At 37.4% G+C, this 12,174-nt stretch overlaps 1 protein-coding gene across 1 annotated transcript in view; it reads left to right on the forward strand.

Moving 5' to 3' along the window:
* LOC112013241 (exocyst complex component SEC6) overlaps positions 1–11,712 on the forward strand; it is a 38,348-nt gene extending 26,636 nt beyond the window's left edge. The window contains 6 exon segments of the mRNA XM_065762333.1: positions 8,555–8,624; positions 9,782–9,869; positions 9,977–10,066; positions 10,243–10,359; positions 10,762–10,824; positions 11,329–11,712. Coding sequence (XP_065618405.1) covers positions 8,555–8,624; positions 9,782–9,869; positions 9,977–10,066; positions 10,243–10,359; positions 10,762–10,824; positions 11,329–11,460 — 560 coding nt within the window. The 3' untranslated portion in view covers positions 11,461–11,712.
* Positions 11,713–12,174: the final 462 nt, after the last annotated feature.

A 12,174-nucleotide genomic window follows, 5' to 3' on the forward strand; every position in this document is an offset into this window, starting at 1 on the left:
GGGGGGGGGGGTGGGGATGGGGGAAGGGTGGTGGGTGGTATGCATCAAGGGAAAGGCCTTTTAGGTTCCAAACCATGTGACTAAATTCAGAAGGACTTTTGGACAGCGTGCAACAATGGTTTGGTTTTTAGTTTCAAAAGGATTCCATTACTGTTTTAGGTGGGAAGCTCAAGGGGCTGAAGCTACATCTTAAAAGGTGGAATAAAGGAGGTCGTATATTGATGTGCTTGTTAAGAAATGTGCCCCTGTAGAGGCAATTAGACACTTGGGTATCATGAGCTAGTCAGGAAGAGACCTCAATTGGGTTAGTTTACTTACCCACTTTATGTTGGAGAATCTCAAATATGGCTTTATTTTTTTTGGTTGAACAGATAAAGGGATAAGGTGATGTATCATTCTGTGAATCGGGAGATGACTTGCTCTCAATTTTCTTCAAGAGGTTTGGGCATTAAGGGAAAAATATGGGGAGGATTGTTGTAAGTGGTAAACTGTTGAGGTTAGGGATGCACTAAAACAAATAAAAAAAATTAAAAAAAATGAAGAAAATAATTTAAGTTAACACATTTGACTGAAATTTAAAAAAATATTAGATTGGTTTAGGGAAAGTTCCACTTTTTATCAGGTTTAATTTTAGGGATGGCAATAATTCTGTTTTTACCCAACTTATGATTTATGGTGTGGAGAAGATCTTAGGTACTCTTATTTCTGGGATTGTTAGAAATTACAACAGACAGACAATTGAGATGTAACCATAGCATGTTGTTCTAATGATGATTCACATAGGACTCAGGATCCTCCACGTTGTTCTTATAAGGGGAGAAAGCGACATTTGAGCTAGAGCTCATTGGCAATACTTGACTACCAAAATGCGAGTAGAGGCCTGGCTACCTCGGATTAGTCACAAAAATTGAGGTTTTTACTCTGTTGTTATGGGAGGTTCCATTTTCTTTTTCGTTGTGTCCAAGACTTTTGAATTCTCTGTTGAGGAGGGAGGTACTTATTATATGTTACGTATTTATGAGAGAAATCGAGATTCGCTCCGATCAGTTTTCATGGGCAAAGAGAGTGGAAAGCGTTTGCTAGCTATTGTGGAGGATCTCATGTCCAGTGTAACTATGGGTAGTTTTGCACGAACCTTCAGAGATGGGGATAAAGTATTTATCGTGCAATTAGGTTCCAACGCACATGGCAGATTTTTTATGATCTCAGAACTTATCCATGGTCGTCGGAAAGGCTTTATCGTGGTGCCAGAAGGTAAACTGGGTAGTGGGTGGAGAGGGTTTGGTTTGCACCTGCGAAAAGCCATTGCTCCTGAGTCGTTAGTCAACAAACAGCCCCAGCCTCAATCTGTCCTGAAACTGACAGTGGTGAAGTCCAAACCATTACTGTTGGCGATGGCGGCGGCTGATTGGAGAGATGGTGGTGGAAGCAAGAAAGGAAAGCCATTAACGCCAAATTTTGAATTTTCAAAAAAATCGAACTTGCGCAATCCCAGCCATGATACTCGCGATTTGAACACCGTGACAGAAAAACCGATGTCTGAGGCTAAATTCACGCTTGAGATTGAAGATTGCGTTGACACTGTACCTTATTTATCACTTGATGTGAGCATGAGAGAGGTGCGTGGGCCGGAAGGTGTGTGGAAAGTTCAGTGGTCCAAAGTCCAGGAAGTGGGCCGCAATGTAAAGCCCAAAAAGCAAAGTTTTAAAAACTTTGATAAGCCTTCAGCTTCCTTCAAACCAAAGCCCATTTCAGTGTGGCGGCCCAAGCTAAAACAAACCCACGCTTCTTCTTTTCCATCTGACGAGGCACACAACTCTGGGTTCTCTTTGACGTCAGTCTCGGCGAGCTCTGTGAAAGGATCTAAAAGCTGCGAGGTAGTGAGGGTCGAACCGAAGCTTCCTCAAACAGACCCTTGCAGCTCTTCGATGCTAGCCCAGCCAATGAAGCTCTCCGATAATGCCGAGATTGAGTTTCTCGGCACCGACGGGGCCGATATAGAATATCTCGGCTCCGATGAGATCGATGTGTCAGCAACCATCTCTGAAGGTGAAGTTAATGTGCAACGAGATATCAAATTGTTACTTCAGGAACATTCCGGCAATGTTGTCAAGAAATGGGGGAATTCAGAGCAGTGGGTGCTTGAATTAAGAGATGGAAGGAGAGTGGCGGTTCTGATACAAATTTCTCTACCACCGGGGGAAGTTACAGAGGTTTTGGGAGAACAAAATCAGATGGCCTTGGTTCCATTGAGGTCTTCAGATTCTTTAGAGGTGTCTTCAGCTCAGTTTGAGGGGGATGAAGTACTTGTGGAGGACTGGGTTTCAGATACCAATTCGGAGGCTGCTGAGCTACCTAATGAAGGGGGTCTGTCACCTCTAGCAGTGGAACCACTAGCTTTTTCACTACCCTTTGCCATGGAAGGACAGGAAGTTGTGGGTGTGGAGAATCCAGTGAGGAAAGAATCTTACTCTGAGTGGTTCCAAAGTAGATTCAATGGGTTTGATAACTTCCTGGGCATGTCTTTACAAGGATTGGAAAATCAAGCGACAAATTTCTTGTTAGCTGTTGAAGCTGAATTACACCGTAGGGCTGCTTTGGAAAAAAAGCACATGACTTGAAGAGTTCAGGGGTGAAAGGTATAAGAGAGTTGAAGGGTCTATTTAGTTCGATTAACTATGGGTCTACTTCATCTAGGCGTAATGGCATTAATAGGGAGAGGGCATTATCTGTTTTGAAAATACTTTCCTGGAATGTCAGAGGATTGAATGTGGTTGAGAAGAGGCTTCAGATTCGTAACTTGCTGTGTGCCTGGAGTGCTGATATTGTATGTTTGCAGGAGACTAAACTTGATAGGATAACTAAAGGAATTGTGAGAAGTATATGGGGCTGTCCATATGTAGATTGGTTATATCTGGGATCTGAAGGTACTTCTGGAGGTATTGTTCTGATGTGGGACCGAAGAGTGGTGGAAAAAGTGGAGGAAGCAGTGGGATATTTTTCTGTTTCATGCAAATTTAAAAATGTTGGGGATTAATTTGAGTGGGCGTTTACAGGAGTATATGGGCCAAATTTGAATAAGAGGCATAGGAAAATGTGGGAGGAGTTGACAGGGTTGATTAGTTGGTGGGATTTGCCATGGTTTATAGGAGGGGACTTCAATATAATCCGCTTCCCTTCAGAAAGATTAGGGGCAGCAAGTTGTACTTGGGCTATGTATGGATTTTCTGATTTTATCTCTCTCCATAGGCTGATGGATGTACCTATGGATGGGTGCTCTTATACTTGGTCCAATACTTCCTCCGCTTCTAGAATAGACTGATTTCTTTTCTCTCCTCTATTGGCGGATCACTTCACTATGTTTACCCAAAAAAGACTATCCAGGGTACTCTCAGACCACTTTCCAATTCTACTGGAGGGGGGAAGTCATCGGAAGGGTAGAACTCTTTTTCGTTTTGAAAAAATGTGGTTGAGAGTGGAAAATTTTGTTGATAAAGTGAATGCTTGGTGGACATCTTATTTGTTCCAAGGCAACCCGAGTTTTGTACTAGCTAAGAAGTTGGCAGCTTTGAAGTTGGATCTAAAAAAGTGAAACGAAGTGGAATTTGGTAATATCACTATTAAAAAACAACATCTTTGGAACAAGTTGAATGATTTGGATGTTAGAGAGGAGACTCAACCATTAACAGCGGAGGAAAAGTTAGAACAAATTGATCTTCGTACCGAGATTGAAAAGTTCACTCTTTTAGAAGAGGTTAGTTGGAGGCAGAAGTCTAGGGTGCTGCATTTGAGGGAGGGGGATGCTAATACTAAATTTTTTCATAGAATGGCTAATTCTCATAGAAGAAATAATGGTATTGAGAGCCATATGGTTGATGGAATCTTGTCTTTAGATCAAGGTATGATTACTCATTGTATTACTCAATTCTTTATGAAATTATACTCTGAGGAGCAAGTTGATAGACCGTTTCCAGAAGTCTTGGCATTTCCTAGGATTTCTGGCGATAATGCAGATTGACTAGATAGACCCTTTGATGAGGCAGAAATTTTTGAGGTCATCCAGAATTTTAATGGTGACAAATCTCCTGGATCAGATGGGTTTCCAATGGCTTTCTTCCAAGCTTGCTGGGGTATTATCAAAACTGATCTTATGGCTGTTTTTCATTATTTTTTTGCTAAAGGTCAGTTTGAGAAGAGTTTGAATGCAACTTTTATCAACCTCATACCTAAAAAAAATGAAGCAATTGAAGTTAAGGATTTTCGCCCCATTAGTCTTGTTGGGGGGGTTTATAAAATTATTGCTAAGGTCTTAGCCAACAGACTTCACACAGTCATGGAAGATATAATTTCAGCTTCACAAAATGATTTTGTGAGGAACCGGCAGATTCTTGACCCTGTACTTATTGCTAATGAATGTCTTGATAGTAGATTGAAAACTGGGTTGCCAGGGCTGCTTTGTAAATTAAATGTTGAGAAGGCCTTTGATCATGTGAATTGGGGATTTCTTATAAAGTTACTAGAAAAGGGTGGGTTCTCTGCCAAATGGCGGCAATGGATATTCTTTTGCATATCTACAGTTCGTTTCTTTATTTTGATAAATGACTTTCCTTGTGGGTTTTTTGAGAGTTCCAGGGGGTTGAGACAAGGTGACCCATTGTCCCATTTGCTGTTTATATTGGTTATGGAAGCCCTTGGGAGAATGTTGGATAAAGCTGTCCATGATGGTCACATGTCAGGCTTTTGTGTGGGTCGTGAAGAAGGAATATCATTGGCGGTGTCTCATCTTCTCTTTGCGGATGACACTTTGATTTTTTGTGGTGCTGATTTAGATCAGGTTCTATTTCTCCGTATGATACTCATTTGGTTTGAGGCGGTCTCTGGTCTAAAGATAAATTTGGGTAAGTTAGAGTTGGTTTCTGTGGGTATGGTGGATAATTTGGATTTATTGTTGATTGTACTTGGCTGTAAACAAGTTACTCTTCCAATGAAGTATTTGGGTCTTCCTTTGGGTGCTAAATTCAAGGATAATGCAATATGGAACCCAATTCTGGAGAAGATAGAACGGAGATTAGTAGGATGAAAACGCTTGTACTTATCAAAGGGAGGTAGAGTCACTTTAATTAAAAGCACTTTATCTAATTTACCCACTTATTTCCTATCTCTATTTCCTATTCCTGCACCTGTGGCTAACCGAATTGAGAAACTTCAGAGAAATTTCTTATGGGGTGGCATTGGAGATGAACCAAAATTCCATTTGGTTAAATGGGCTATTGTTTGTAGCCCCATTGCATCAGGTGGCTTGGGGATAAGAAAGGTAAGACTTTTTAATGAAGCTTTGCTTGGGAAGTGGCTATGGAGATTTGGGATGGAGAGGGATGCCCTTTGGAGGAAAGTGATAGAGGTGAAATATGGCAGTGAATGGGGTGGCTGGTGTACTAGGCCTATTAATGGTCCATATGGTGTTGGCTTGTGGAAATATATTAGTCGGGGATGGCCTTCTTTTTCTCGCCACATTCTATATGATATTGGGGATGGGTCTAAGGTGAAATTTTGGCTAGACCATTGGTGTGGTGAGACTTCTCTTTTAGTCAGTTATCTTGAATTGTTTAGAGTTTGCCGAGATAAGGAAGCTAGTATGGCTGAGCTTATGAAGCTTGATAATGGAGTCCTTTTTTGGGATGTGAGTTTCTTTAGGGGTGTGCATGCTCGAGAATTAGAGGCACTGGTTGGTTTCATGGATACCATTTATGGTGCTTCAGTGAAAGGGTTTGGTGAGGATAAGATGTGCTGGAATCTTGATTGAAAGAAGGGCTTCCTGGTTAAAGACTATTATAGTCTCTTAGTGGGCTATAATGACTTTTGCTTTCCTTGGAAAAGTATTTGGAAACAGAAGATTCCTTCTCGAGTAGCTTTCCTTGTTTGGACTGCTGCTTTGGGGAAGTGCTTAACGATTGACAATTTACGAAAAAGGAGAGGTTGGTTATTGGATTGGTGCTACATGTGCAAGTTTAATGGTGAATCGGTTGATCATCTTTTTCTTCATTGTCCGGTTGCATGGGATATGTGGGCTATGGTGTTCGGATTGTTTGGAGTGAGCTGGGTTATGCCGCAGTCTGTAGTGGAGCTTTTAGCATGTTGGCAAGGCAGATTTGATTGTCATCGAAATGAGTTTATATGGTTGATTGTTCCCCACTGCTTATTATGGTGTCTTTGGAGAGAGAAAAATAGTAGGTGCTTTGAAGATAAGGAGAAATCTATTTCAGACTTGAAGATATTTTTCTTTAGAACTTTAATGGATTGGTTGGCTGCATTGCAGAACCAATCATTTTCATCTTTTCTTGATTTCCTAGATTCTTGTAATTTTTGTTCTTGATTGTTTGACCTCTTGTACACTCCTTGTGTACTAGGGTGCTTCCCTTTTTGATATCAATAAACTTATTACTTATCCAAAAAAAAAGGAATCCAGCATATTCATGGGCATTATTGGACTGCATTCTTGAATCTGTTCAACATCTCTTTGATTTGCTTTACGTGGCTGAGTTAATTGGAGTGGGGATGAATCAGATAGAATGCTACTGTCAAGTGTTAACACAATCAGCTGGGGCCGTGCCCCATGAAGTGGAGGTTACTAGTTCAAAAAAAAAAGGGGAAAATGAAAAAGAAGAGGGGCAGGTTAATTGTCCCTAGAACTCCATTTGGAAGGCAACAGCCTGCAAAAGGTGGCTCTTTTAGTTTGGACAGCAACACATGGTAAAATATTGACAGTCGATAATCTCAGAAAGAATAGCAAGATTATAACTGACTAGTGCTGCTTGTGTAAAATGAGGGGACACGGTGAACCACTTTGTTTTATGGTCATAAGTATTCTCTTTGTTTGGGATTTGTAGAGTTGTTATTACAAACACAGTGGTTGGGTAATCTTATCAAAAAATACACTGGTTGGGTAATTGGAATGTTAGTATGTATCAGAGTAGCATCATTTTGGATTTCTACACCTCTATGCCTTATGTAAAGTATTTGGAGGGAGAGCAAGGTTAGGACCTTTGATGGGACTAGATATGACCAATATTTTAACTCAATACATCTGAGGTGGTTTTTCGATTCGATGAGGACAATTGAGGGATCTTGTTCTTTGTCTTTCATTGAATTTTAAATCCTTTAAATTTTAGATCTTTAGTCTTTTACTTTTGTGTTTCTCTTTATACCTCTCATATTTAACCTCCAATTTTTATTCTGAATTGAATTTGGTCTGAACCATTTAAAACACTGGTAGGACCAGAAAAGCAATGAGTTGCTACAGTTCACATGACCTGGCTTCTTTTTTTTTTTTATTTTTTTTTTTTGGTACAGATCATTAAAACATCTCATAATAAGTGATTGGGATTTGATACCTAAATGGTGGAACTATGCTATCTTTGCATGTTTGTCAAACTTTAGCTTTTTTATACTCTTAATTTATAGAGGCTAATAGCCTAATAGAGAATAAACAAAAAAGGGAATTTATTCCCTTACGCATTGAGGTTATATGATTGTGGACAGCTACCAAAAATCAGAATTTTAATTTGTAAATGTCAGTATTTTTTTCTTGCCAATCTTATCTAATAATACATATACATATACATATACACATATATATATATATATATATATTTGCAATCAACAATTAAGATTTTTCAGACATTAGAATGTCACTATGGCTTGATTGCACCCTTTGAATATTTTCGACAGTCACAAGTTGGTTGTGTAATGGGCCCAATGGCCTCTGCTGCATCAATCTATATGTTGTATCAGGCTTCAATTGGGTGGTCCAAAATGTATTATTGCCATTAATTGTCCTCATTTTTATAAGTTTATATACCTCAGTTCTAAATATGCGTACTGAGTTTTCTTTCACCTTAAATTTAAGGAAATTTCTCCCTGATTGAAAGGACAAATGCATTGTCCAAAATGACGTGGACAGAGACACTGAGAAAAAAAAAAAAAAAAAAACTATACATTGCTAAGGACCTAACAGCAGATATTGTTGTGATTGGTGTAGAATTGTGCAAAAGTGTCCACATGCACATCCCCATGTAATTAGAATAAGTTGTCATTGGGTCAAGTTCAGTTTGTCTAGGGGAAAAATAGATTAGGTAGGCAGAAGGCAGTGTCTCTAGAACATAAGCTAAGCTATCACTGAAGTAAAGATTTCATGATGGATGTCATTATGTACTAGAGACAACCAGACCATCAGTGGAAGCATGTAGGGGGAAAAAAAGTGATTTGGGCTTTTCATAGTATTCATGCAGAAGAAATTTATGTCTGTTATGTTTCAATAACTTGACAATTTTTTGAGTATGTGCCCAATATATCCCATGGAACAACTTGATACATATTGCTTCAATGTTAATTAATTAGTGATTTCAAATCATGCAATCATTGATTTTCTGATGCAATTTGTGCACCTGTTAATGATGAAGCTGTTTTAGTTGGAAATGACTTCATTGATTTTCTTACTCTCTTTAAACGACTGTCTTAGTATCTGAGTTGGGTTTTCACCTTTTGCATGTTCCAGAGTGGTGTGAAGGACAAGTTACGGAGTACCTGGTTGCAACATTTGGTGATTATTTTACAGATGTGAAAATGTGTGTTCTTCTTCTCTGAATTACAAATATTTTTCTAGGTTTCAGTACTGCAGGCTTTTGTTAGTTCAACATACATTTGTGTACTTTTATTGTTTTGAATTAAAAGTAGTGTTTGACACTTATCCCAAAAAAAAAAAAAAAAAAAGTAGTGTTTAACATGGACAGGATTACAGCCTTTAGTTTGTTCCCTTCTTCTATCTTATGGCCATCAATTATCCTTCATAAGTTTTGTGTGCATTGGGATGGCATTGTAAATTAATTGTTTCTTCTAAATAGTTTTATTCTAGAGCATCGGTTTATATGGAGATGGGACTGCCAACCATTTGAGGTGGTTGGGGACCAACATACAGATTAAACAACATATTTGATTGAATTTCCTACATGCCTTCTTTTGTCTTCAATAAAAAAGAAGAAAGCTTGGAGTTAACTAAGGTGGTTTTATTTTTAAATGAAATAGAAAATTTAGTACGATAACCAATGAAAAGGGGATGAAATGTTGGATGATATAGTTCTCCTAGTTCTTGCTTGAGTATAATATTTAGGTTGAGTTTGTCTCCACCAAATTCTCTGATTGACAGCAGGAGTAATGAATGGCTGATCCCAAATATCACACAAAACCAATTTAAAAGTTACTTCATGTTATTAAATATGTGTTGTACCGCATTGATCTTAAGATATTCTGTAGTTTCCTATCTTCCCAAGATAGTAGTGATAGTATATGCCTTCTATTTCTGAAGGTTTGTGTTACCATGAAAACCCTATTTTAGTTTGATTTAATCCAACTCTAGTCTTTCTATATTGATTGAATGTAATTGAGGCATCAAAATATGGGGGCCTAGTCTCTCCATCAGATTTTGTCCCAAGATAGTAGAGTTTGATTTGATCCAACTCTACGTGTAAAATGCTTGTGCCTGAGTCTTCCTTCTATCCGATTTGTTTTAAATTAACCCAAAAGTTACTTATTAATTTGCCTTAAAATTATTTGAGTATCACCAATTTTTGAACTCTGGCTTATTTTTAACAAAATTTGTTGTTGCAGAATACAGAAAAGGTTTTTATACTTGGTTTGGTATTACTGTATTATGATGATTATGGTACTGCTGTGTGTCTCATAAAAATAAGACATTTATTTTCGCATGTTATATTGGGAATTTAAGGTACATTGAAGAAAGATCATTTAGGAGATTTGTTGAAGATTGCCTGGAGGAAACAGTGATTGTTTACGTCGATCATCTTTTAATACAGGTTTTTATTTCACATTGAAAAGACTGCTTTTGTTTGTACTCCCCTGTAATTTATATAGTTATTTTTATTTTACAACATGATGAACCTAATGATGCTTGTGACAATAGAGAAACTATATCAAGGAAGACACTATAGAACGGATGAGGCTGGATGAAGAAGTTCTTATGGACTTTTTTAGGGAATATTTGACTGTTTCTGTAAGTACTGAATATGTTTTGGAAGTGTTTGGTTGGTTTTTCAAAAAGTCTCCTTATCTTTTGTAGTGAATTCCTATCACAGAGAATTTTATTTATTTATTTTAATTCTTGGTTAAATTTATCTTTTAATTTCTTCCAATGCTTCTTTATTCTAATTTTCCTCACTTGGGTTGCAGAAAGTCGAAAACAGAGTCAGGATAATGAGTGATTTAAGAGAACTTGCTTCAGCAGAGAGCCTGGATACCTTCACGCTCATTTACACAAATATTCTTGAACATCAACCTGACTGCCCGGTAATCTCTTTTATTAATGAAGAAATCTGAGTTTTCCATCACAATTTTGTTACTGGAAATTTCAAAATTCACCTTTTAAGTAAACCAATTAATCTTTTGAGGTTATTAGAATAATTTAGTAATCTAAATATAAATAAATTATATATTTAGTGACCATCTCATCCACGTTCTCCCCTACTTGTTATTAATAAACAATACGGTGCTCCTAGAATTATCTTCTGGTTTACTTTATTATTATAAATCATGGTTTATCCGTCAATTGGGTCAGTGTTTCATTATTCTCTTTTAAGTTAATGCTAATTTCCTGCCACAGAAGATAAGGCATAGAAATCTTGACCTCTTCTAAAGTCCCTGAAGATTACAGATTCTTCATTAATAATTATTGATATTTTCCTCTTGCAGCCTGAGGTTGTTGAGAAACTTGTTGGACTACGGGAAGGCATACCAAGGAAGGATGCAAAGGAGGTATGCAATGTTTTAGTTCTTTTTCTCAGCTTTTAATCATAGATGTAGTGTTGGATGCTAAAATATGAGAAATGAGTTTCCTTACCGTGTATTATGATGTCTGATGGAGACCAAAATTACTTCATAGTACTTTACAGGACGATCCTAAGTAATGGTGCAAATCACTGCCTCATGAGATGTGTACTACTTTATAAATGTTACAAGGACCAAGTTTACTAAGTTATATGGGTATAAACCACAATAGAATGTATTCCATCTATATATCTTATGTTGAACATATAACCTTGGGGCATTTTACATCCTCCATTAATTTAGGAAGTACAGTTACCCAAAGTTCAATTGTAGAAATTTTGACCTACAGTGACTTGGAGCTTTAATTGTCTCTTGTGTTGCAGAGTTTAAAATTTCTTTGCTTTTGATTTGTTTCCCAATGTTGCTTCGGGGAAAATACTTAAAGAGTTCTGTCCTCTGTAGGCTTGATATTTCTGTTATTTTTTCAAACAGGTAGTACAAGAGTGCAAAGAGATTTACGAGAATTCTTTTGTTGATGGAAACCCCCCTAAGGCAGGATTTGTTTTCCCAAAAGTGAAGTGCTTATCAGCTTCCAAGGGATATCTATGGCGAAAGCTGACTTAGTAATGCAATTTTGATGCCTGTAACCCGTGTTTGGATTGGGAAGACTATACTGTTGCTGTATAGACGTAATCTCTTTTTGATGGAAAGGTCACATTTGTATTGACTATTGATTGCTTCTATAAATAGTGAAGAGTCTTTGGATCAGAAAGACAATGCTGTTAGTTGTATAGAGCTGTAAATCTTATTCTTTTATCGAAAGGTGATATTTGTATTATTTTTAATTTTATTAATAGTGAAGAGTCTTTTCTGTCTTGTGAATGCTGTTCCCTCTCTCTCTCTCTCTCTCTCCCTCGTATACGAAATTTAAGTTGTATAAAGTTTATTTATTAACTTACATGAAAACTTTAGGAATCTCTGTGAAGGCTGATGAATTTATATATTTTATCTCTTGATTCCTGTAGCCTTCTCTGATATAGGTTCGATAAGAGGGAGAAGTATCCATTTGACAATTGGTTTTGCTAATTGGTCAGAGATAGCGACTAATCTGATATGGTATTTTATCTAGGCAGCATAGTCAGATAATCTATCTCAGACAGCCCTTTTTGGGATTTTTTGTTATTATTGGGAACTGTTTGATCTATAAATTCCTTATGTTCATCTCTTTACAATTTTAGAAAGGTCTTTCAAGGGAGTGTTTTGTCAATGGAAAATCAAGGAAAATTAACTAATTAAAAAAATCTAGGAGTATAATTATACATGTAATAAAAACTTTTC

This window comes from Quercus suber, unplaced genomic scaffold, assembly GCF_002906115.3.
Source record: "Quercus suber isolate HL8 unplaced genomic scaffold, Cork oak 2.0 scaffold_453, whole genome shotgun sequence".
NCBI classification, from domain to species: Eukaryota; Viridiplantae; Streptophyta; class Magnoliopsida; order Fagales; family Fagaceae; genus Quercus; species Quercus suber.